Source organism: Nematostella vectensis, chromosome 2 (genome assembly GCF_932526225.1).
Source record: "Nematostella vectensis chromosome 2, jaNemVect1.1, whole genome shotgun sequence".
NCBI classification, from domain to species: Eukaryota; Metazoa; Cnidaria; class Anthozoa; order Actiniaria; family Edwardsiidae; genus Nematostella; species Nematostella vectensis.
Window position 1 is genome coordinate 18,133,455 of NC_064035.1, and position 27,364 is coordinate 18,160,818.

The window sequence follows — 27,364 nt, forward strand, 5'->3', positions numbered from 1 at the left end:
AGCTTGATACATCTAAATAAATATTATCAAATCTTGTTTACATTTTTAATAATAATCAAATAATAATTTATTTTAACTAATTAGGTTCGTGCAACAATAAAGTCTCGTTCCCACCCTCCCCTAGACGAAAATGTACACCACGTGACTTGTGTTCCTAGATGCGCTTGGAGTGAGCTGTAAGCGGCGTCGGAGCTAGGTCTTTACAGCCGGATTTCGTCCTTCATTCATTCTGTTCTAATTCCTTTACTACCATGGTCGTGGGCCCCGAAGAAAGCAAGGGCAATGACTCTGAAGGTACAGTGCTGATTTTCTAGTCGGAGCTAACGACCATCGCAACAGATGCTTGCAAACGTTCTGTTTATTTTGCGCGTTTTAATAGTTTCCTAAAAAATTCTAATTCCTGATGTATAAGCTTACTTACTCAGTAGTTATTTAGTCTTGCTTGCACGAACCATACCACTAGAGAAAAATATTTCACTTTATATGATCAGTTGTCTAAACATGAGCTCCTATTTGCGGTGTTATTTGGTGTATTAAAGCACCCGTAGAAGAATCAACCATTCCGAAGATGAAGGACTCGATATGACCGAACGCCAAAGATCAACAATAAAATGCCAGAAATAGACTCACAAAGAAGAGTATATAAAAAGAGAATATTTAGTCATACGGATAAAGCAAATAGATGCTTTCATCAAATTGATTATTGCAATACGTGTGGATAGACTGAAAATCCTCACAGCCATATGTGAGCGCCCGGTTGCAATGTTTTGTCTCTCGACAGATTTGGGGACGCCTTTTGGTTTGTGTTTGTGATGTGACAGACCAGTACTTTACACTCTTTTTACATCTCATAATATATATATAATGCGTGAGTGCAGGCGTCCATATAACAGTGCTCAATACATAGGTGTAGAGCGGGATATATCTTGGTTTGTAGGAAAAAACACGCGAACTATATATATATATATATATATATATATATATATATATATATATATATATATATATACTGTATAAATTTCTTTATGGTTCTCTATGGTTTTATCCGGCTTTTTATTTGCACCTTACATGAAATAACTTCAAACCATGTAACTTACATCTGTCCTGCTAGGCAAAGATGTCTGGAAATGTATAACCAGATATATAAGTTGCTGTAATCATCTACAATCATCAAACTACCTCCCATACCCTCCCTGCTAGTGACAATTGGTCAGTGAGAACAATGACATTGGGCTTAGCGGGGAGGGAACGGGAGATACTGTAGTTTGTCGTGACCGTTGAAGGCTGTATCAGTCCCAACAAACTACCTCCCATACCCTCCCTGCTAGTGACAATTGGTCAGTGAGAACAATGACATTGGGCTTAGCGGGGAGGGTACGGGAGATACTGTAGTTTGTCGTGACCGTTGAAGGCTGTATCAGTCCCAACAAACTACCTTCTGTACCCTCCCTGCTAGTGACAACCAGTGACAGCCAGTGAGAACAATGGCTTTAAACTTAGAGGGGAGGGTACGGCAGGTAGTTTGCTTATGTGTTTTAGCTAATGTGTGATTACAGAGCAGATAGAATTTAGATATCAAAGTGTGATTGGTCTCAATGGCATCTAGAAAGATCAGACTAGAATGCTGTGGGAGAATTTTGCCAAAATATTGAGTTTCGAGCGAGCCAGGAGCAAATTACTTCAGTTTTTACCACAGCCAGGGGGGCGAAAGTGTGCAACCTTTATCTCTCTTATGTACAAGGGGAAACAGAACAGCGGACAGTAACTCAAAATGCTGGCCCAAATGGCTTGAAACTTCACCCAGACCATATTTAAGACTCCACTGTCAAGTCAGAATACTATTGAGAGTCTTACGATTTTATTTCATAGTAAAGTGAATCCCATATGTTTACTGTAAACCATGACACACACAACATATCGTGAACCTGCTATACTTCATTGATACACACAGTGAGCTTGGGGTACCTGTGATCACACCAGAGAGTATTGAGGTCATTCACTAGAAAACTTATTTCTCATTCGGTGAATCCTGAGCAACAGATTATATCATTGTGTGTCAAGTATTTTTCAAAAGGTGGTTCAAATCTCCGAAATACTTTATGCCCCTAAAATAAGCAACATATTGATTAGGTGGTTTTGTATTGAACAAAATATTTACATTCTATTGTATTTGAGATTCTTTGGAACTTTAGTAATAAAATTTGTACTATACAATGTGTTACATATTAGTGTTGTCTTTGAGATTCTTCATGTCTTTAGTAATGGTATTTGTACCATGTGTTATGGTGTTCTCTTGTAGCAGTCAATACAGTGCTGAAGTCTTTGGATGACCCAAAAACAGCAGGACTCATTCTAGAAGAGCAGGCAAACATCCTGAAGAATATCCTTGGCGACCCATCAGTGCTTAAACTGATTCGCGCCCATGACAGACTGGAGGAAGGTCGTAAGAAGGTGGAGAATGATGATACTAATAAACTGGTCAAGCAAGTCTTGGAGGAACTTGAACCCCAAGTGGGTAGTGATGACAGTGCAGCTGAGCTATGTGGCTTGTTACAAGAACCGCATTTCAGGGTATGCTCTACAGTTTACATTTTATTAGATAACCCAGCATCTGGCAAATCAGCATGTACATATTTGTCTCCAAGGGTGGTCTTTGTCTGGAAATTTGTCAGAAAAATAAACTGTGGGCCAATGAGTGAAACTTCGTTGGCATCTGTATTATTTTGAGAACCATTTTTCCATCTTAGGACTGATTATCAGCTAGCTGACAACTGAAACAAACACGACCAACACGCTCTCCCTTAGCGGCAGCTCAATTTTAATTGTAGCCTTACAGTTACTGTATGTGGATAAGTGTTCTTGTTGTCTAAGCCATAAGCACATATCGTCACATGTCCTCCTTTAGAGATCTCAATAAAACCTTCAATTATTTTTCTGTGTCAATTAGATTTTGCTAGATTAAAGTTTGCAGTCTTTAGGAACAAAAATTTAAGTATGTGCGAAAATTTAACAGAGTAAGGTAGTTAAAATAATTTATATCCCAGAAAGATTGACTGCCAGCTCTGAAATAAGCATGTCTGGTTGGGCTTCATATGTATCTTATCTATTCCCTTAATTTTTATCTGGAGTGGAATGGGTTAACAAACTTTTTGGTGTATCCAGTTTTATGCGATTCCATACTGTACACTTTGGCTTTGAGACTCCAAATAATTATATGTATACAAATTATATTATAATCAGTGCTTCTGGAATAACACACTTGTGCGGAAGCGTGTAATTTGGCTTTCTCCGCATAATCTGTGTAATCCACAACTTCTGGCATAATTTGGCTAAATTTCGAAAGACAAATCATGTGCACAGCTGATGTGTTCTTTTAGGGTTCTTACCTCTATTTCTGGTAAAAAGACAGATACTGTATTCTTCGTTAGAGTGCGATATTTCGAATGGAATATCGAAACATCAAATATAATGACTAGGCGTTCTTTGCTAAACTGCCAAGGCCTAGTACTAATAATAGAATACCATTTTTAATTGGCTGGTGGCTAGTAGCCAATGAAAACTGGCCTAAGATATTTTCAAGCAAAAAATAAACTCTTTCAAGTTATGTATTTCATGCTTCCCTTTGGTACAAAATGAAGTTTGTGCAATCCCGCGTAATTTGGGGCATAATAGTTGATATTCTGTGGAATTAAGTGCGTAATTCAGTAAAGAATCCTGCAAAATTTAGATTAAAAAAGGTATTGCCCAATCCTGCGTAATTATTGATTGCGCATTATTTAGCAAATAATACTGCATCATTTTGAGTTTTTTCCGTGTAATGCCAGAAGCCGTGTATAATTAGATACAATTTATATGTTTGATTGGTTTTATGTAGGCACTGATGCAGACGCATGATGCTGTAGCGTTTAAGACCTACATGCCCACACCTCCATCTCCTGGTGTTGATAGCTTTAATGGGTTTGCAGCAGGGGAGCCCATCCGCATGGTTGGCTTGCACAAACATGCAAATGAACATCTGGTATGTAGGTTGTTCACCATTAAGATCTATGAGTGACATAGTGGAGGTAACAAAGCTTGCTTTTATTTTGCTTTTATTTGAAGGGAGTGACTCTCAAGGTAGAGGACAACCAGCTGATTATTTCTAGGATTATTCATGGCGGGATGATTGATAGACAAGGTACGCATTATTTGGTTATACTGATATTAAATATCAGAGGCAAATTGCACAAAGCTTTTATAAGTTATCAGCTGGATATGCAGGTTGGATGTTTTAATCGACCTCTGTATTTGGGATTTTTGCAACCGAATCACAGACAAGTTTTAGCCAATGAATAAGGTTTAATCTGGTAGATGCTTTGCGCAATCAGCTCCAATAGCAAGATGGATAGTTGTTACCCTATTTACTCAAGGGTCATCTCCAAACGTTCTATAAAAAAACTGTCTTTCAAAAATCTTAATCAAGGTGTTGCAAACAGTATCAATGTCATTTTCACTTGTGCAAAGCTACTGTATTACCTAAAACTATTGTATGTAAAATCATGGAAATTATCTTGGTACACAATTATTGGCCATGGGATTCTCTAAATGAATTGAACGAGTTCTACCAGTGAATCTTAGCTCTGAAATGTATTGTAGGCTTGTTACATGTTGGGGACATCATTAAGGAGGTGAATGGCAAGGATATGAGTGGGAATCCTTCTGAACTTCAAGACTACCTGGTAAGACAGCTTGCCCCCATAGTACCTTGGGCCGATGATTCCTAGCGACAGCTGAAAATAGAGCCTACTTGCCTCCACCCATGCTTGATTTTAATACCTTCCTGTAGTTTCAGGGAATAGGGATTTCTTTATAAACTTTTGTTATGAACATGTCATAAATCTTCTACATGACTGCAAATCAATGAATTTGTTCATTGATTCAATCTTATGTTTAGACTCCTATGAGACAGGGACAATATCTACTTTCATCTAGTCTAGCTGCGCTTTTTGTAATTGGCTCTTTATTTGGAGGAAAAAATAACTACTGTACTCTATGAGACCGGATTCCACAAGACACCAGTGAGAGGAGAGGGATGTAAGACAAACCATGTTGTGTAGGGGAACCTTCATACAAGCGTACCAGCATAAGTCGCAAGAACAACTGCGATAGAAAGCACATAATTTGTTTAGCCTGTGATTTCACCTGTTATTGTGTCCTAGGCCAAGTCCACTGGAAAAATCACCCTTAAAGTTCTGCCTAGTTACTACGAGTCCCCGGCCCTGTGCCAGGTAAGAAATCTTGACTCTCTTTTTCACGATATCTACTTTGATATAGTATCTAGTAAAATTTGAACCCTGTATACTAATTAATATCAGCATTCATTCAGGCATTTTCTCTTCAGAAATAACATTAAACGGCCTCCTGCAAGCTAATATTGTTTACTAGTGGTTCCGATAGAACGCTATTGGTTAGCCTGAGTACTGTTTTCATAGGGTTATCTTACGAAAGACTTCATCTTTGTTGGCCCCCTCTTCCCTTTCGTGACTACAGACACGGTAATGTTTATATTTTATTTCCCAAGGTGTTTGTGAGGGCTCATTTTGACTATGACCCAAGCAAGGATGACCAGATTCCATGCCAAGATGCAGGGCTGGCCTTCAAGCAGGGAGAGGTTTTGCAAATCGTCGACCAGGAGGACGCAAACTGGTGGCAGGTACACTCCTTTGTTTATAAGAATGTTCTATTAGAGTGATGCGCTCTTGATTGTAAACTGAAATTGTGTTTATAATAACGACCTTGCCAGCAATGCATCCTGGCTTTTGTCAAGAATATGATGGCACATATTTTAGATTCTCTGACCTTCGGTTGATAGGCGCCCTGATTGTATACTGACTTTGGCTTTTGTTTGAATAAAGCCAAAATTCAGTTTCGTTGATTCCAAATCCTTTACCATGTGCGGATGAAAAATAGCAATACCGGTAGTTGGGGATTTGAATAATCGAGACAGAGCTGTATTCGGCAATCATTCGCCATGCTTTCGGATAATCGGCCTCGAGAGCCTCTGGAACACATACAGTAGGGTAATTAACGCGCTCCCCTGTGAGATATTGGAATGGCGTTTTAGTCACGTGTTGGGGTTTAGGAGTTTTCTCTTCAATTTTGTTAGCCAACTCTTGAAACAATAACGTCCTTACTCTATTTTTTGCTGAGGTCATTTTGTTTTGTGTTCGGCTTTCCAGGCAAAAAAGGTCGATGACTCTAGAGCCGCGGGGATTATTCCGAGTCAGATTTGCGAAGAAAGGTATTTACTTATAACATTGTGTACGTTATCATTCTCTTGGCGTTATATATAAATACTAAGGTAAAATACTGTACAATGATGTAGTAAAATAATGGCAACGTAGTGTGCTTTTGTAACAAGTTAATCGTAAACCAATTACAAGCCATCCAAATAATAATCCGCAATTTGATCCACTTGTGTCACCACCCCTCATTACCTACGCAATAATTTCCATCGGCACTTTGACCACCCTACACCGCGCATAAGGTAAGTTTTAACCAACCAGTAGATGTGATTCGTTTGTCGTGCTTCCATGCGTTCTACACCGGATCATTAGGTTGATTCGACATTTCTAGTTCTTACAGAGGAACAGAGATATAATTGAAACATTCTCGGTATAATAGCGATAAACTAAGTCCAGTCAAAGTTACAGTGAAGTAAGTACATGTGAAATTAGATTGACCGATATTCTATATATGCAATTTATACAGTGTCATCTGTAAGACGATCCAATCTTCGTGTTCTAGCGCAAGTGACAGAATCTCCGCATTGTTGTATCTATCAAAAAATATATATAAAAAATCATCTATCCGATGATTTTTAACGGAAAAGGCGAAAAATATTTCAAAATATTGAAAGCAGTGTGTTTATTGGAAGTTTCTTTGAGGATGTGATTGATAATTTAGAGCGGATGGCCTGTTTAATATCTCGGATTTTAATAGATTCTTTTGTCCTTTAACGGTTGAGGTTTCCGTCGGACCTCCGGAAGTAAACTGGTGGCAATGCGGCTTTAACCCATTGCCTGTTAGTAAGCAATCTCAAGTTACCAATAGTCGTTATTCTGTTTACAGGAATTATTACATCATTTGAAGATATTTTGCATGCCAGAATTAAGAAAGAAATCCTTGTTATTTTTTTTAGAAGAAGAGCTGGTGTGAAGAAAGACAAACCTGGGAGCAAATTCTGTGAGTGAAACTTGCTACTCCCTTTGCTTGGGGTCCCTGTGGTTTGATAGAGCTCTGCATTGTCATATTTTATAATTAGAGGTTCTTACTGAGAACCGGCTCACAAGCTTAATGAATCGTTTTTGTCTACTCTAAGGACGGTGGCCGGTATTGCTGTACTAAACCCTTACCATCTCTCAAATATGCGTGCTATAAATCTCTGATAAGTTGATTAAGTATGAGTTCTCTGATAAAAATCTGACCACCCCGGAAAGAATAAAGAGGGATTTTTTATGCCTTTGCAGTATCTCCACGGGACGTTTATTGACGGATTTGGCTACCTACCAGAGTGATCTAGCTTATGCTTTATAGTTTTGTCTACAAATAGCACGTCTATTAAGAACCGAAAGTGGCCTTCGGCCGTTGTGTGGGGGGGTGTGTTCGCACCCCTGCACCCCCCCTGGGTACGGGCCTGCCCATCTAATCGTCTATCACTTAACAAAGTCTAATATATCTTGTGTTGTATTTGCAGTGTGTGGAAGCAAAAAGAAACAGAAAGTCATGTACAAATCATCAAAGAACTTTGGTATGTCATACGCCATGGCTTAAAGAGCCGTAGCAGAGGGTGGGGCCCTGGGGGCATGTGCCCCCCCCCCCCCCCCAATTTTTTCAAATTACCAGTGAGGGCGTGGCAGTGCCCTCAATATTAATGTTTCTGTATTTTACCCCACTAGGCCTACTACAGCTCTGTCTTATTCTCGTATCACGCTTGATAAAAGTTCTCTTTAAATTCAAACAACAATTCAACGAGGAAACAGGTTATGATAGCCGGTCGAGATGTGCTTAGTTTTCAAATCTGCTAACTTTGTTGTTTAGATTTTGAGAAGCACGAGCTCCCAATCTATGAAGAAGTCGCCAAGATGCCTCCTTTCCAGAGGAAGACATTAGTCATGATCGGTAAGAATTACTCGATGACTATTATAAATGAGGTCTATAAGCTGTCGTTGGGAGCAAGACAATACAATCCCTATAAGTGGAGAAAACGCCCTTTTGCACTTGTGAGGGCTACCGCTTAAAACACGTTTTAGGCGCTTTACATAGGACTCGAACATAGTGCCGATTTATACAATCCATACAATCCCTATAAGTGAGGAAAAAGTCCTTTTGCACTGGTGAGGAGATAACGCTCAAAACACGTTTTAGGCGCTTTACATAGGACTCGAACATAGTGCCGATTTATTTCCCTGATTTAGCCTCGCCCTACTAGACCACTTGCGGCTTTTCGTTTCGCTAAAGCGTAAATCCGCAGTTTGACTATCTATAAATTCTTAATTGCTTAAAGCAACGAGCCCTTCGGTTGACTGACATTGTGTTAATCTTGGCACAGGTGCTCAGGGCGTCGGTAGACGAACCCTCAAGAACAAGCTCATCATGTCAGACAGAAAGAGATTCGGGACGACCATACCGCGTAAGGACTGGCCCTTTATTTGTCCTGGTCTACGTTCGAAACACTATACAGCACGTGTTTATTTAGCTATTTCTGTACCTCTGTCAGTTTTTATGAGCGCGCTATTGGTGTCGATCACAAGACTGGCGCCATTCTTAAAAAAAACATGGGCTGTTTTCGCTCTATTTTCCTCGCTTTCTTCTCAATTTAATATTTCTCTATTGAAAGGATGCCAAATTGTCTGTAGCTCCGTCTAAGAGATAAACAATTTCATTTTACGTGTCTTGTTCAAAGCAAAATTGTTTGACATTGAGTTCCTTCCCTTGCGGTCTCAAATGCCCTTGTTAATCCCTCTCTGTCGGAAGGCAGCACCCGCCACTTTAAAACGAAGGCCTTGTCATCATGTCATTTGAACTGACAATAAAATGCGTAAAGGACAAGTTTGAGAACTATTGTACCTCACTTTATCGCAAAGTCTTATTAGATGACTAGACATTTTGTAACAATCATCATGCGAAAGAAGTTATTTTTCTCGATTTTGATTCTTTTATTCCACCTTTTCCAGATACGAGTCGGCAGATGCGCGAGGGAGAGCAGAGCGGCAGAGGATACTTCTTTGTGAGCCGCGAGGAAATGGAACGTGACATAAGAGCTGGCAAATACCTGGAGTTCGGCGAGTACGGTGGTAACATGTACGGTACCAAAATCGACACAATCCGAGAAGTGATGCGTTCAGGAAAGATGTGCGTTGTAGATGTCAACCCAACGGTAAGTGCAGCTTTCTACTAGGTTATTTACCTTTCTGATACCTCCTGTATATCCGCCATAGAGTAAGTAACTACCCTCTTCCTGGGTTGAGATCCCTGGAATAACACTTCGCCACATTATGGACATTGGGCTGTTAATGTTTCCAGGATTTGGCCCGATGTGAAACGCGTGTACATCATTCCCCAAGCACAGTCAACAACCATACAACATTGGAATATTGCTTGCATTTCTGTTTTCTTAGGCTCTGAAGGTTTTAAAAACGCCCGAGTTTATGCCGTACATTGTCTGCATCGCTTCACCATCTTTCGAGGAATTGAAGGAGTTTCAAAGCAAAGCGCTTTCAGAGGGAATCGTCAACAAGAAGCGATCGGTATGTTGCGGATATTGTACCCAACCCGATATTCACGAAAAATTGCGTGTCCTTTCCTAGAGCTGTTTTGATATTATTGAAAGACGATAACGGAGTTACAAAAACATTGTCTTAGTGTACACATATATTTCCCCTTGACAGGATGATGAGCTCCGTAAGACGGTCGAAGACTCCGAGCGCCTGTACAACTCGTACGCACATTACTTTGACCTCACTATCGCCAACGACAATGTTGAGGAGGCTTTTAATAAGCTCCAGAACGCCATCGAGTCTCTAAGTACTCATCCCCAGTGGGTACCTGTTAGTTGGGTTTACTAGATACACCCAGCCCTAGTGGGTAGTACCTGTTAGTTGGGTTTACTAGATACACCCAGCCCTAGTGGGTAGTACCTGTTAGCTGGGTTTATTAGGTACACCCAGCCCTAGTAGGTACCTGTTAGCTGGGTTTATTAGGCAAACCAAGCCCCAGTGGGTGCCTGTTGGGTTTATTAGATACACCCAGCCCTAGTGGGTGCCTGTTAGCTAGGTTTATTCTATACGAGACAACGGCGCAAATGTTTTGCCGACCATTCTATGGGTTAAAATGGAACATAGACGGCTCTTCTTATTCAATGAGCATCAGTACAATTTTAGATACTGTATACAGGACTCGGCCTAAGAAAGTGATTTATAGAACTGATAACTTTTCCATGTGCGTCCATGCGAACCGGTATTGATTTTATAGAGGAGTCCTGCTTTCAATATAAAAGTCATGAAACTGTGTAAGTGTAATCTTTATAAAGTTTTTTTTAACGTTTCGATTTGGACACAAAATGTTTGTCATGAACGCGTAAAACTGGTAAGAACTTTTTAAAATGGATTCTCGTGTGCTTTTTGAGAGCCTCGTAAAAAGTGATTGTGTAGTTAAAGACAGCTTTATTATAGGTAAAAGAAAATTTTCGGTTGTGCGCGAAACCCGACAACAAAAAAAGTATAATATTTCTGGCGTAATGATCTTTTATTTCGGGATTTGACTAAGTATATATAGTGTTATGTGATTTTGCATGTCTTTATCGTTCGTATTTGTCAAGCATCCATCATTAGTTTTAGTACTGTTGTGAATGCCTAACACTGTTGTGAATGTATAACATAATAAATTATATTAAAATAAACGTAAATAAACTGAAGACTTTGTGTGATTCGTTTATTAATTTTGCTTTTGCAAAAAGGTGCAACATCTTTCACATGATTTATAGAGATGTACAGCGAAGGCTTCATGTGAGAAGCAGTTTTGTGTACGTTTGCGCGTACGTTTGTTTGGACTTCGAACAGTTCAAAGAGATACCTGAGCTGTTTTTCAGGTTTCAAAACGAAGTTGGTAAGTCTAGTCTTCCCTTTTACTATCTATTGCTTGAAAACTACACTTTCCCATAAACACAAGAAGCACGTATTATTTACTAAAAATGTTTGTTCTTTCCTTGGCATGGGGGTGTTAACACTTACAAACCTTCTAAAGAAGCGTGGCTGCCGTAGGGTTTGTGACGTCTCACCCGGAGCCTACCGACATGGTCAAATTGAGGTGCACTGCGAAATAGGTATAAGTAATCCATAACCTGAGATATACTGGTTACCTGCTGGACCGCGGTCATCCTAGAACCTAATCCCTCAGAACCGAATCAGAACCTAAAAACGGTCAAGGGGGGGGGGGGGGGGGGTACTTAAAAATAATAATAAAAATACCTTTTTAACGAGTAAAATCAGCTAGAATCGATGAAAAGGCATTATATAAATGGTTTCCTTAATTATTTATAGCAACTTCTGTAATTTGTGTGGATCCTAGACTAATGTCTGATTAGAACCCCTTGTCTGGTTTCTGGTTTTAGACGCTCGCAAATTTCTATCCAATCACAAGGAAATAGCAATAATATGCATTTCCTAAACGTTTCTATACCGAATTTCTTCAGATAATGAACGGAAAACGACGCACATCGCTACGGTTGGTTGTGGTACGGCCGCCATATTGAATTTTTTTTAGACCTCCATCCACAGGAAACCCAGTCAAATAAGCTAATTTGTATATGATTAGGTCACGTGTTTGCAAACCAAGAATAAAGCCAGTTTAGATGAAAGAAACTCCAGCACGATTCATTCGCACTTCGAAGTAGTTTGATTATAAAGGATCCTTAAGAGTGAGTGTAGTAAAATGAAATTATGCCTCTAACCGTGACATCAAGTGTGTTTTTTACACTGTTAACAGTCTAGGACTACTTCTTATTGGACTTCTATCAAAAGCTTTCTTAGTTTGCCTTTAAAGTGCGTTGATTATAAAGGGTTCTAACTAATACAGATCCGTATATTCCACCTTCGATGGTAGACCTTTGCCTGGGCGGTATGTTTGCCTGTGGTCATCTTCGCTGTCTTTTCGACTGAAGAGCTTCAGAGGCTGCAAGTAGAATTCTGGGATGACCTGTTTAGGTCTGTTCGTCTTGTACTCCTTGCGTAAAACCGCCAGCATCTCTTCTCGCTGTCGCGCGTGCTTTTCTTTAAGCTCCTGCGTCACCTTCATCGCTTGCTTGTGAAACCCGTCTAAAAACTTTCGAAACTCGAGGATGAGTCTGTTCTTCTTTTCCTTCAATCTCTGTTTATCTAAACATCGGACAGTAAAAAGCGTATTTATTAAAAATATTTATGTCACACCCCTGCAGATTGAAAAGATCCATATCCCATCCCTACAGATTAAAAAGAGCCAAATCCCATCCCTGCAGATTAAAAAGATCCATATCCTACATGACGGAAAAACATGACGTGACGCTTCCAATAAGCCCATTTCACATCGAATAAGGCGGAGAATTTCTCTGAGTACTTAGTAACTTATAGCAAACAAAATATCAAGTGCGACTTTTTTTAAATTGATGCGACTTTTTGTAAAGTGTCATTGAAATTTGAGCTTTTCGTCCCTGAACTGATACACAGGGTAATGATGATCAAGGAAAAATTATATTAAAAAGCCAAAACCTGGTTATGCCACTTCGGCCTCACGTTATTTGTGTATTGAAAATCAGTCCGTAATACAAGGAACCTATAGCCATTGTAATAAAATGTCTCCTCTATCTGGAATTGCGCGTTTTCCAGGTTTTTCCGTCACATCTTCATATCCCATTATTGCAGACATAAAAATCCATATCCCCATTTGTTATGGAGCCGACATACAGAGAGTGGCGCACCTTTTGCGCGGTGTTCTTGTAAGCGAAGGTAGAGTTCCCATAGCAGGCCCAACGCCACAGCTCCCCCAAGGCAGTAGAGACTATACTTTAGCAACGCCCTGAAGACTGGGGACTGCGCATCGAATAGACCGGTGGAGAACTCTTCGGCGTCTGAAACCATAGCTTTACCCTAAAAACAAAGACGCCAGATCAATAACTGCATAGCGTTATCCTAAAATCAAAGACGCGACTAAACGCGTAGAGTTACAATTTATGCCGTTTTTACACTTGAGAGAAATGCGTTTACACTTGAAAACTTAACCTCGGTTGATCATTCAGCTGGAACAGCGCCGGTGTTATCAATTTGAATTCTGAGGTCAAATTGCTGCTGCGATTATTGTGATTTTTCTGGCCGTTCTTTTTATTCTGTGGTGGCTTCTGCTTACAAGACTCGCTATAATTCAAGATGATACTTTAGGGATCACCTTGCCTGATGTTTTCTTTTATGTTTGTCGTTTTCGTTGAATTGTTTGCGCTAGTACGTTAGGGATTCGTAGTCCCTTGACTTGAAAACTAGCTTGTTGTAAAGTATTGTGTAAAATGTCCAGCAAAATGCGCGGATCTCGAAAACATGTGGTAATCTCATGACTAATCGAGAAATGACTGACATCTGAAAGCTGACAAGCTGACGAGAACAGTCAACAGATTTGCCTGTAACCTCGGTTGAGTACGCTTAACCATGCCTCTTGGAATGGTTGAGCTCAACCGAACCCAGGTTGTGGATCCTTTGTAATTGCCGGCACATTAGAGGCTATTTGTAGCGTGTTCACACACACTTCGAATCTAACCTAGGTTGGGTAGATACTCAACCAACCTAGGTTGGGTAGATACTCAACCTAGGTTGGAGCATTAGACGACAACAAACAAACAACAAGCAAGCCGCGACAGATAATGCGGATTTCCTTGAATGGGCACATTAGTTAAGATCTGATGGATGGCTCGCCGCATGTCCCGACCCATGACCTCATTAAGACTTGCCCTACTGCCAAGAGCAACATGTGCAAGTGCATTATTTAAAGGAACCCAATTACCTCAAGTGCAACATACAAAGGAACCCCATTACCTCAAGTGCAACATACAAAGGAACCTCATTACCTCAAGTGCACCATACAAAGGAACCCCATTACCTCAAGTGCACCATACAAAGGAACCCCATTACCTCAAGTGCAACATACAAAGGAACCCCATTACCTCAAGTGCAACATACAAAGGAACCCCATTACCTCAAGTGCAACATACAAAGGAACCCCATTACCTCAAGTGCAACATACAAAGGAACCCCATTACCTCAAGTGCATCATACAAAGGAACCCTATTACCTGAAGTGCATCATACAAAGGAACCCCATTACCTCAAGTGCATAATACAAAGGAACCCCATTACCTCAAGTGCATCCATACAAAGGAACCCCATTACCTGAAGTGCATCATACAAAGGAAGCCCATTACCTCAAGTGCAACATACAAAGGAACCCCATTACCTCAAGTGCAACATACAAAGGAGCCCCATTACCTCAAGTGCATCCATACAAAGGAACCCCATTACCTCAAGTGCATCATACAAAGGAACCCCATTACCTCAAGTGCATCATACAAAGGAACCCCATTACCTCAAGTGCATCATACAAAGGAACCCCATTACCTGAAGTGCATCATACAAAGGAACCCCATTACCTCAAGTGCAACCATACAAAGGAACCCCATTACCTCAAGTGAATCATACAAAAGAACCCTATTACCTCAAGTGAATCATACAAAGGAGCCCCATTACCTCAAGTGCATCCATACAAAGGAACCCCATTACCTCAAGTGCATCATACAAAGGAACCCCATTACCTCAAGTGCATCATACAAAGGAACCCCATTACCTCAAGTGCATCATACAAAGGAACCCCATTACTTGAAGTGCATCATACAAAGGAACCCCATTACCTCAAGTGCAACCATACAAAGGAACCCCATCACCTCAAGTGAATCATACAAAGGAACCCTATTACCTCAAGTGAATCATACAAAGGAACCCCATTACCTCAAGTGCATCATACAAAGGAAGCCCATTACCTGAAGTGCATCATACAAAGGAACCCCATTACCTGAAGTGCATCATACAAAGGAACCCCATTACCTGAAGTGCATCATACAAAGGAACCCCATTACCTCAAGTGCATCATACAAAGGAACCCCATTACCTGAAGTGCAACATACAAAGGAACCCCATTACCTGAAGTGCAACATACAAAGGAACCCTATTACCTCAAGTGCATCATACAAAGGAACCCCATTACCTGAAGTGCATCATACAAAGGAACCCCATTACCTGAAGTGCAACATACAAAGGAACCCTATTACCTCAAGTGCATCATACAAAGGAACCCCATTACCTGAAGTGCATCATACAAAGGAACCCCATTACCTCAAGTGCATCATACAAAGGAACCCCATTACCTGAAGTGCATCATACAAAGGAACCCCATTACCTCAAGTGCATCATACAAAGGAACCCCATTACCTCAAGTGCATCATACAAAGGAACCCCATTACCTCAAGTGCATCATACAGAGGAACACCATTACCTCAAGTGCATCATACAAAGGAACCCCATTACCTCAAGTGCATCATACAAAGGAACCCCATTACCTCAAGTGCATCATACAAAGGAACCTCGTTACCTGAAGTGCATCATACAAAGGAACCCCATTACCTCAAGTGCATCATACAAAGGAACCCCATTACCTCAAGTGCATCATACAAAGGAACCCCATTACCTTAAGTGCATCATACAAAGGAACCCCATTACCTCAAGTGCATAACACAAAGGAACCCCATTACCTCAAGTGCACCATACAAAGGAACCCCATTACCTCAAGTGCAACATACAAAGGAACCCCATTACCTCAAGTGCAACATACAAAGGAACCCCATTACCTCAAGTGCAACATACAAAGGAACCCCATTACCTCAAGTGCAACATACAAAGGAACCCCATTACCTCAAGTGCATCATACAAAGGAACCCTATTACCTGAAGTGCATCATACAAAGGAACCCCATTACCTCAAGTGCATAATACAAAGGAACCCCATTACCTCAAGTGCATCCATACAAAGGAACCCCATTACCTGAAGTGCATCATACAAAGGAAGCCCATTACCTCAAGTGCAACATACAAAGGAACCCCATTACCTCAAGTGCAACATACAAAGGAGCCCCATTACCTCAAGTGCATGAATACAAAGGAACCCCATTACCTCAAGTGCATCATACAAAGGAACCCCATTACCTCAAGTGCATCATACAAAGGAACCCCATTACCTCAAGTGCATCATACAAAGGAACCCCATTACCTGAAGTGCATCATACAAAGGAACCCCATTACCTCAAGTGCAACCATACAAAGGAACCCCATTACCTCAAGTGAATCATACAAAGGAACCCTATTACCTCAAGTGAATCATACAAAGGAACCCCATTACCTCAAGTGCATCATACAAAGGAAGCCCATTACCTGAAGTGCATCATACAAAGGAACCCCATTACCTGAAGTGCATCATACAAAGGAACCCCATTACCTGAAGTGCATCATACAAAGGAACCCCATTACCTCAAGTGCATCATACAAAGGAACCCCATTACCTGAAGTGCAACATACAAAGGAACCCCATTACCTGAAGTGCAACATACAAAGGAACCCTATTACCTCAAGTGCATCATACAAAGGAACCCCATTACCTGAAGTGCATCATACAAAGGAACCCCATTACCTGAAGTGCAACATACAAAGGAACCCTATTACCTCAAGTGCATCATACAAAGGAACCCCATTACCTGAAGTGCATCATACAAAGGAACCCCATTACCTCAAGTGCATCATACAAAGGAACCCCATTACCTGAAGTGCATCATACAAAGGAACCCCATTACCTCAAGTGCATCATACAAAGGAACCCCATTACCTCAAGTGCATCATACAAAGGAACCCCATTACCTCAAGTGCATCATACAGAGGAACACCATTACCTCAAGTGCATCATACAAAGGAACCCCATTACCTCAAGTGCATCATACAAAGGAACCCCATTACCTCAAGTGCATCATACAAAGGAACCTCGTTACCTGAAGTGCATCATACAAAGGAACCCCATTACCTCAAGTGCATCATACAAAGGAACCCCATTACCTCAAGTGCATCATACAAAGGAACCCCATTACCTTAAGTGCATCATACAAAGGAACCCCATTACCTCAAGTGCATAACACAAAGGAACCCCATTACCTCAAGTGCATAACACAAAGGAACCCCATTACCTCAAGTGCATCATACAAAGGAACCCCATAACCTCGAGTGCATCATACAAAGGAACCCCATAACCTCGAGTGCATCATACAAAGGAACCCCATTACCTTAAGTGCATCATACAAAGGAACCTCGTTACCTGAAGTGCATCATACAAAGGAACCCCATTACCTCAAGTGCATCATACAAAGGAACCCCATTACCTGAAGTGCATCATACAAAGGAACCCCATTACCTCAAGTGCATCATACAAAGGAACCCCATTACCTCAACTGCATCATACAAAGGAACCCCATTACCTCAAGTGCATCATACAAAGGAACCCTATTACCTCAAGTGCATCATACAAAGGAACCCCATTACCTCAAGTGCACCATACAAAGGAACTCATTACCTCAAGTGCATCATACAAAGGAACCCCATTACCTCAACTGCATCATACAAAGGAACCCCATTACCTTAAGTGCATCATACAAAGGAACCCCATTACCTCAAGTGCATCATACAAAGGAACCCCATTACCTCAAGTGCATCATACAAAGGAACCCCATTACCTCAAGTGCATCATACAAAGGAAGCCCATTACCTCAAGTGCATCACACAAAGGAACCCCATTACCTCAAGTGCATCATACAAAGGAACCCCATTACCTCAAGTGCATCATACAAAGGAACCCCATTACCTGAAGTGCATCATACAAAGGAACCCCATTACCTCAAGTGCATCATACAAAGGAACCCCATTACCTCAAGTGCATCATACAAAGGAACCCCATTACCTTAAGTGCATCAGTGAGATTCTCGACGCGCGCAAACATAGCGGCTCTATTTTCTTGCATGAAGCCACGCGCACATTGGTATAACCGAGTCGAGTTCCGCGACAACACGATGCCATAAGTTGACTTGTAATCGTAAACTCGCTGCACGCGGATCCTCGGACCTGCCGCCTCTAGTTTTTTTTTACGACTTCCCGCCTCGAATGCGTCCAAAATCATCCCCCTGACTTGACCCGATGTGACCGCCGCCAACACTTGGTCGAAATTAGTGAAGTTGAGATCTAGAAGTAAAAGACTTTGTTACAAAAGGTCGCCTTACTCCGCAGCACCGATGCAGAACAAACAACATTCTTCCAAGATAGAGTAACCAACCTACTTAACCGCGTGATAGACCGACCCGATTCTGACCCAGGCTAGCCAACTATCAACCACTAATGGCCTGTGAATTATTCAAATGTGAGGCGAATGACTTTCTTGTACAGACTCAGATACCTGTTGGGACTTTGGCGTTTTTTCGCAAAGCAAAGCGGAACTCAGGCGTATCCTTGATAACAGCAACCTAAAATGCAAAAAATATATTTATGTATATATTACTAAAATAATAAAAAATTCTGAAGTAATCGGACTTGAATGAGCAGCGCAATAATCAGATAACGATGTGCGGCGGCTGCTTTACCTCGTTCCATATAAGGATATACTGGCTTACGCGCTTGCTTTACGTTGGTTCCATATAAGGATGTAGATTACGCGGCTGCTTTACCTTGGTTCCATATAAGGATATACTGGCTTACGCGGCTGCTTTACCTTGGTTCCATATAAGGATATACTGGCTTACGCGGCTGATTTACCTTGGTTCCATATAAGGATGTACTGACTTACGCGGCTGCTTTACCTTGGTTCCATATAAGGATATACTGGCTTACGCGGCTGCTTTACCTTGGTTCCATATAAGGATATACTGCCTTACGCGGCTGCTTTACCTTATTGGTTCCATATAAGAATTTACTGGCTTAGGCGGCTGCTTTACCTTGGTTCCATATAAGGATAAACTGACTTACGCGGCTGATTTACCTTGGTTCCATATAAGGATGCACTGACTAACGCGGCTGCTTTACCTTAGTTCCATATAAGGATATACTGACTTACACGGCTGATTTACCTTGGTTCCATATAAGGATATACTGACTTACGCGGCTGATTTACCTTGGTTCCATATAAGGATATACTGACTTACGCGGCTGATTTACCTTATAAGGATATACTGGCTTACGCGGCTGATTTACCTTGGTTCCATATAAGGATATACTGGCTAAAGCGGCTGATTGACCTTATTGGTTCCATATAAGGATGTACTGTCTTACGCGGCTGATTTACCTTGGTTCCATATAAGGATGTACTGGCTTACGCGGCTGATTTACCTTGGTTCCATATAAGGATATACTGGCTTACGCGGCTGATTTACCTTATTGGTTCCATATAAGGATATACTGACTTAAGCGGCTGATTGACCTTATTGGTTCCATATAAGGATGTACTGGCTTACGCGGCTGATTTACCTTATTGGTTCCATATAAGGATGTACTGACTTACGCGGCTGATTTACCTTGGTTCCATATAAGGATGTACTGGCTTAGGCGGCTGATTTACCTTGGTTCCATATAAGGATGTACTGACTTACGCGGCTGATTTACCTTGGTTCCATATAAGGATGTACTGGCTTAGGCGGCTGATTTACCTTGGTTCCATATAAGGATGTACTGGCTTACGCGGCTGATTTACCTTGGTTCCATATAAGGATGTACTGGCTTACGCGGCTAATTTACCTTGGTTCCATATAAGGATATACTAGCTTACGCGGCTGCTTTACCTTATTGGTTCCATATAAGGATGTACTGGCTTACGCGGCTGATTTACCTTGGTTCCATATAAGGATGTACTGACTTACGCGGCTAATTTACCTTGGTTCCATATAAGGATGTACTGACTTACGCGGCTAATTTACCTTGGTTCCATATAAGGATATACTAGCTTACGCGGCTGCTTTACCTTATTGGTTCCATATAAGGATGTACTGACTTACGCGGCTGATTTACCTTGGTTCCATATAAGGATGTACTGGCTTACGCGGCTGATTTACCTTATTGGTTCCATATAAGGATGTACTGACTTACGCGGCTGATTTACCTTATTGGTTCCATATAAGGATATAATGACTTACGCGGCTGATTTACCTTGGTTCCATATAAGGATGTACTGTCTTACGCGGCTGATTTACCTTGGTTCCATATAAGGATGTACTGTCTTACGCGGCTGATTTACCTTGGTTCCATATAAGGATGTACTGTCTTACGCGGCTGATTTACCTTGGTTGCATATAAGGATGTACTGTCTTACGCGGCTGATTTACCTTGGTTCCATATAAGGATGTACTGGCTTACGCGGCTGATTTACCTTGGTTCCATATAAGGATGTACTGACTTACGCGGCTGCTTTACCTTGGTTCCATATAAGGATATACTGGCTTACGCGGCTGCTTTACCTTGGTTCCATATAAGGATATACTGGCTTACGCGGCTGCTTTACCTTATTGGTTCCATATAAGGATGTACTGTCTTACGCGGCTGCTTTACCTTGGTTCCATATAAGGATATACTGGCTTACGCGGCTGATTTACCTTGGTTCCATATAAGGATATACTGACTTACGCGGCTGATTTACCTTGGTTCCATATAAGGATGTACTGGCTTACGCGGCTGATTTACCTTATTGGTTCCATATAAGGATATAATGACTTACGCGGCTGCTTTACCTTATTGGTTCCATATAAGGATATAATGACTTACGCGGCTGATTTACCTTGGTTCCATATAAGGATGTACTGTCTTACGCGGCTGATTTACCTTGGTTCCATATAAGGATGTACTGTCTTACGCGGCTGATTTACCTTGGTTCCATATAAGGATGTACTGTCTTACGCGGCTGATTTACCTTGGTTCCATATAAGGATGTACTGTCTTACGCGGCTGATTTACCTTGGTTCCATATAAGGATGTACTGGCTTACGCGGCTGATTTACCTTGGTTCCATATAAGGATGTACTGGCTTACGCGGCTGATTTACCTTGGTTCCATATAAGGATGTACTGACTTACGCGGCTGCTTTACCTTGGTTCCATATAAGGATATACTGGCTTACGCGGCTGCTTTACCTTGGTTCCATATAAGGATATACTGGCTTACGCGGCTGCTTTACCTTATTGGTTCCATATAAGGATGTACTGTCTTACGCGGCTGCTTTACCTTGGTTCCATATAAGGATATACTGGCTTACGCGGCTGATTTACCTTGGTTCCATATAAGGATATACTGACTTACGCGGCTGATTTACCTTGGTTTCATATAAGGATGTACTGGCTTACGCGGCTGATTTACCTTGGTTCCATATAAGGATGTACTGACTTAAGCGGCTGATTTATCTTATTGGTTCCATATAAGGATGTACTGTCTTACGCGGCTGATTTACCTTGGTTCCAAATAAGGATATACTGGCTTAAGCGGCTGCTTTACCTTGGTTCCATATAAGGATGTACTGACTTAAGCGGCTGATTTATCTTATTGGTTCCATATAAGAATATACTGACTTACGCGGCTGATTTACCTTGGTTCCATATAAGGATATACTGGCTTACGCGGCTGATTTACCTTGGTTCCATATAAGGATGTACTGACTTAAGCGGCTGATTTATCTTATTGGTTCCATATAAGGATATACTGATTTACGCGGCTGATTTACCTTGGTTCCATATAAGGATATACTGACTTACGCGGCTGATTGACCTTATTGGTTCCATATAAGGATGTACTGTCTTACGCGGCTGATTTACCTTGGTTCCATATAAGGATGTACTGGCTTCGAAGACCATGACAGTTAGTGCGGTGCACACGGCACCATTCATGATTCCCCAGATTACCAGACCTAACATGACCCACACGATGGAAAAGAGCTTGGCGCGAAAACTACAAGGGACACGGTCACCATACCTAAGAAAAGGAAAACACACGGAAGAAAAATAAGCTGCAGTTGTGTTGAGGAAGTTAAAATAAAATTAAGAAATAATGTCATCCAAAAAACACAGTTACGGTGGGTTCTAATTATTATTTAAGTTATTCTACACACAAAGTACGCGGGGAATGCGTTCTGAAGTTCTCTTACTTTGGTACGTTTTTGAAAGGAGGCGAAAATGTTATGCTAGTAATGTAGTTTCTTTTAGGATGAGAACAAACTTTTAAAAAAAAGGGAGAAATACTGTGTAAAGTTTTAGTCAGAAGTTTGAGTCAATTGTTCGAAGTTGGGGATATTTGGAAATAACGGAACTTGTATACGATAAAAATATAATGTTCAGGTAATGCTTTCCTAAATTAAAACTATTTTCAGATTGATCGGTTTTCGGAATATTATAGAGCTAAACGAAAAAAGCGCCCGAAATTTGAGTAACTTATTGTACACAGGGTATTGCTAGGTTTAGTGTCAGATGGAAACAATGTGGACTTGTCAACCTAATGTTGTCACGACAACAAGGTGGACTCACCCCAACGTCGTCATGGTGACAAACGCCCACCAAAAACCGTTCCCGATGCCACCCACAAAAGAATGAGGAAACTGTTGAGAGTTGCTCGCCGTGTCCTGAAGAGAAAGAGATATCTCCGATGAATACAAGCATATGAATTCTCAACATTTGACCACTTTGTGGGTCACTGATTTAGTGAGGAGAAGGTTGGGGTTGATCACGTACCAGGAACCAGATGAGCATGCCAGCTAGCAGAGTAATGAGCATGGTAATGAGCATGTACGGCCACGTTGCCAGCAAAGAGTTCACAATCCGCTGACCGGTATTTTCGGGCACTGGCTGCAGTACGATGTACGCGAACCCCGGGGAGTCGATGAGCGGGATGTACCGGTACGCGCCACTATAATACGTCTGCCAGTTCCAGCCATATATGGGGAAACTTAAGTCGCTGGCATTCCCTATTAGGGACTTCACGGCCTGGTCACTCGGCTGCATGGCGGGACCGCCGTTGCTATTGGTTACGAAGTCGACTTGGGAGTGGCCGTGTGATTGACAGACATGACAGCATCTGACTGCCAAGTCGTTTAGGATAGGCCGGATGATGCCAGAGAAGTCTTTGTCTACGTAGGGCGGAAACATGCGATAGTTGGTGGTCAAGCGCTGTTCGCAGCGACATGTTTCTGAAAATGATATAATCTTGGTGAGAATATTTTTGGCCTTTCTGATCATCATTGATAGAGCAACGGCGATTGGCAGTTGTTCGAAAATTTTGCCATAATAGTTTGTTTTAGACTTAAAGTCTCTTCCATTCAGTATAGGGACCGTGTAAAAAGTGCATGGCTAGTGTTTCTATGACATCTGGTGGGTTAGCGTATAAACACTCTCCTTTGAACGGAATTAATTGCACGTACCCCCATCAGCAGCTCCTTTAGGCCCGTCCCCGAATCGTGTGAACCCGGACACTTCCACGCGGTACTTGCCAAACATCTCGAGGCCCGTGATGGTCTTACGGAGGGTATCCTTCCTGACGGTGACGTGCCTAGGGACAGCATGCTTTACGGCTTGTTTCCCTATCGTCAGCGGGGTGTAGGTCAGCCTGTAGCCCATCAAGGTGTCAAACTTTGATTTGAGTTGAACAGGGTCCCATGATACTACGATTGAGGAGATAGTAACGAAGCTTTCCACTGTGATGTTGCCAGGTGCTACTTGTAAACCTGAAAGACGAAACAATCCCGTGCTATATAGGCTACCCATATGTACCCACTCCACAGGGGGGTTCTGCTCATGTGGCGAGAGTGGCTCAACTCCGGTTGACATCTTCGTTGGTAGTTAAGGTAATTCACTTGAATTGCACTGCGCACCCCTTCTGCGGATAGTGGCGCGCGCTGTTTGTTCGAATTTTCCGGTATTTAGTGCGCGCGCGCCACAGTTGTACAAGAAAACGAAGCAAAAGGCGCGCGTTTTTTATTTAAAATCGGTTTGACAGAAAAACGAAGTCGGTCACCCCCATATTTATTTGCTTAAATAGTTAAATATATACGGAAAAATGATATACTGAAAGAAGAAAAAAAGTTGGGTTGTAGAAGTTTTGTTATTTCTCTTAAAAGCCGTAAAAATACTTCAAAATGGCGCTTTTTACCGTATGAATAGTGGCGAAAACAATGTCTTTTAGTGCCATCTCTTAAAATGTGATTTGTTTTGAACATTAGCTACTACGGGTTATTGTTTAGGAGATCGGATTTTGACAGCTCGACAAACAGAACTTAATTTTCTAATGACTATAGGCACTCTTTTTGAAAACTAAGAGTTGGGATTTTTCCTTGCGCGATCAGTAAAAACGCGTCAACTCTACGCCCTTTTGTTGTGAAAACGAAGTCGGTACCCCCATTTTTTATTACATTTTTTGAAAGCTTTTAACTTCAATATTGTTTATGCCAAGTTTTAAAAAATTCTGGCTTGTAGAACTATTTAAAGGGAATTACCTTAAAGATGGTTAATTTTGTGTGTTCAATTGGATAGAAAAAGTAGCTTGCTAGTATCTAGTGACCTAATACCAGAGCTATGGATGCCTCCTGGGTAATTTCCAATATGGCGTCTAGCTGACGAAGACCCTGGCGGAGGCTGGCCCATATCCACAGGTAGACCGACACTAGAGTATTTACCGAATCTAATATCGTATCTAATATCTTTGTCAGCTAGACGCCATATTGAAAATTACCCAGAAGACCCTGGGGACGATGTTGATGGATGCCGATTTGAACTTCTTCCGTTTTTTACCATTTCTCTCATATTCATATATACAGACATCGATTTATTTATGTTTTAGCTATACCTTTAGCAGTTATCACGCGCTTTCGGCATGTTTCGAGTCATAATTATACTTAAGTCATACACAACAAACCTGGTTTATATCTAACACACCTTGTTCACCGTTAAAAAAAAATGTCTGAGTTCGGTACTGAGGTATAAAATTTCATCTAGATGTTATATTTGTTATCGTCTGTCCATTTGAAAACTCTTGGCTATACAAACCTGGAAATCGATCTAAAAAAATTATCACGGGTCTTAATTTTAATTGTGTAGATGGTGGAAGAGCAGCTTGTCTGTCCAGCATACCAAGGGGTTTTTGGAGCCTCTTAGGCGACGTCAAGACCCCGATGTAGCTGGCTGTCCAGCATATTGAGGTTTTTTGGGGCCTTCTAGACTACGCCAAGACCCCGATGTAGCTGGCTGTCCAGCATATTGAGGTTTCTTGAGGCCTTCTAGACTACATCAAGACCCCGATGTAGCTGGCTGTCCAGCATATTGAGGTTTCTTGAGGCCTTCTAGACTACATCAAGATCCCGATGTAGCTGGCTGTCCAGCATATTGAGGTTTTTTGGGGCCTTCTAGACTACACCAAGACCCCGATGTAGCTGGCTGTCCAGCATATTGAGGTTTCTTGGGGCCTACCAGACTAATCCAAGACCCTATGTAGCTCCTTACCTATTGTATCTGAGTACATCGTGTCTGAGGACAGCGGACTCTCCCCCTTGCTGTTGAACGCAAGCAACATTACCCGGTATGAGCTGGACACTGCCAAGTTCTTAAGCTCCACTCGCCGTGTATTTGCGTCTGTAGTAATGTTGGGGAGTTGTTGCAGGATCTCGGATCCGTTTAATTGTCCGTGCAAGAGCTTGTAACCTAGGATAATGCCATTCCTGCATTTTTCCGGTACTTGGTCCCATATAACGATCACAGACCAAGGAGAAACGACGTCAAAGCGGATGTCATCGGGAGGCGCACACGGTTCTATGATAGAAATATATGCAGTGACACACAAATTAATATCGGGAGGGAAAGAGAGTTCTATGCCTTCACAAATTTAGAGACCCAAAAATGAATATCGAGAGGCGCTAAAGTATTAAGTGACACCACCATAGTCTTTTAGTGACAAATTAATATCGGGAGGCGCACACATCTATGATAGGTAAGGCTTAATCCATACGTCGCGCTTCTGTCGTGCCGAACCTAATTGTTTGGATTCGGCACATCAACTGTTCGACGTCTTAATCAAATAGGTCGGCACAAAAGAATTAGGTTCGCCGCGGCACCAAGCGCGGCTGCACGGCAAAAGCGCACGACACCGATTCAAACGTCGAGCTTTGATGTGTCGAATCAAATACCATATTTTCTTTATTTTGTGCAACAGAAATACCGCATCAAGTCAACTTTCACTACTCGCAATCTATTGAGCGTGACCTATTTATTGCGACGTCTGAATAAGAATCAACACGGCAAAAGCGCGACGTATGAATCGGGCATAAGATACTCTACCAAGAGGGGGCACAAGGCCCTATGATCGAAGAGGCGCGTAAGACCTTAAAGCCCTATAATCGAAGGCGCACAAGGCACTATGATTGAAGAGGCGCGTAAGACCTTACGCCTTACGCTATGATCGTCAATACTCACGAAACTCATCAGTCCTTGTTACCACCGGAGCATTAAACGGGCCGTCGCCAACTGTGAATGCCAGAATCTGCAATTCCAATCATCATCAGCACAATAAGACAATGGAGTCATTATAAAGACCGCTCGGTCCCCAAGCATGAGTGTGCACTTTATGTACGATAGATTGCCAAGCCGAGAGCAAATAGTTATAGGGGGGGTCACTTACCCGTATAGAATACAGCGTCCATATTTTGAGTCCAGTCAGATCCTTAGTAAAGTACCCTTCTGCTGTGGTTGCTAGGGAGTCTAGGGTCAGTGTTATGTTGCTATGGTTACTCCATGGTAGAGCTGTCTCCCCGTAACTGAAAACGAAATTTTGGATGATACCGTTTCTGTGGGCTTCGGGTACGTTTGACCATAGAACTCTGATGCTCGTAGCGCTGGTGTTGAAGGCGGTGATGTTCACAGGCGGCGCGCTAGGGCCTGGGGACGATAATGATATGGTCTTGACATGGAAATGACTTGTCATGTACTGTATCGTGTAAAGAGTATTTCGCAAAAGTTTAATAGGTTTGTTTAGTAGGTATATTATGGATGTCAATGTACTTGTTTGAGTCATGTTGACATCCATGACTTACTTGTTTGACTTGCATTGACAAACACGACTTACTCGTTTGACTCATGTTTACATACATGACTTACTAGTTTAACTCGTGCTGTCATACATGACTTACTTGTCTGACTCGTGTTGACATACATGACTTACTTGT

At 41.6% G+C, this 27,364-nt stretch overlaps 2 protein-coding genes across 4 annotated transcripts in view; one reads left to right on the top strand and one right to left on the bottom strand.

The window, feature by feature from the left end:
* Positions 1 to 139: 139 nt before the first annotated feature.
* On the top strand, positions 140 to 10,954 carry LOC5509066 (protein PALS2). Of its 2 annotated transcripts, none has more exons than XM_001629551.3 (15): positions 140 to 294; positions 2,303 to 2,571; positions 3,875 to 4,018; positions 4,102 to 4,177; positions 4,636 to 4,718; positions 5,199 to 5,267; positions 5,561 to 5,692; positions 6,219 to 6,280; positions 7,181 to 7,224; positions 7,736 to 7,789; positions 8,080 to 8,160; positions 8,591 to 8,671; positions 9,216 to 9,418; positions 9,660 to 9,788; positions 9,930 to 10,954. In XM_001629551.3, exons 1-15 carry the CDS (start codon positions 252 to 254, stop codon positions 10,104 to 10,106), a joined length of 1,647 nt encoding a protein of 548 aa, XP_001629601.2. In that variant the 5' UTR covers positions 140 to 251; the 3' UTR covers positions 10,107 to 10,954. The 2 variants fall into 2 exon arrangements, with proteins under 2 accessions (XP_001629601.2, XP_032233802.1); XM_032377911.2 differs by having other exon boundaries at positions 146 to 294; positions 2,300 to 2,571.
* Positions 10,955 to 10,957: 3 nt separating this feature from the next.
* The window catches only part of LOC116616082, a 76,690-nt gene continuing 60,283 nt past the window's right edge, over positions 10,958 to 27,364 (bottom strand). The window contains exons 33-43 of one of the 2 annotated variants that reach the window (XM_048723516.1): positions 26,821 to 27,077; positions 26,616 to 26,682; positions 25,650 to 25,955; positions 23,576 to 23,878; positions 22,890 to 23,344; positions 22,686 to 22,780; positions 21,981 to 22,137; positions 18,590 to 18,656; positions 18,101 to 18,378; positions 12,992 to 13,160; positions 10,958 to 12,413 (exon numbers count right to left, since the gene is read on the bottom strand). In XM_048723516.1, the coding sequence (XP_048579473.1) occupies positions 12,106 to 12,413; positions 12,992 to 13,160; positions 18,101 to 18,378; positions 18,590 to 18,656; positions 21,981 to 22,137; positions 22,686 to 22,780; positions 22,890 to 23,344; positions 23,576 to 23,878; positions 25,650 to 25,955; positions 26,616 to 26,682; positions 26,821 to 27,077 (2,462 nt within the window). In that variant the 3' untranslated portion in view covers positions 10,958 to 12,105. Of the gene's footprint in view, positions 12,414 to 12,977; positions 13,161 to 18,100; positions 18,379 to 18,589; positions 18,657 to 21,980; positions 22,138 to 22,685; positions 22,781 to 22,889; positions 23,345 to 23,575; positions 23,879 to 25,649; positions 25,956 to 26,615; positions 26,683 to 26,820; positions 27,078 to 27,364 lie in introns of both variants that reach the window. The other variant, XM_048723517.1, reaches the window with a different exon arrangement.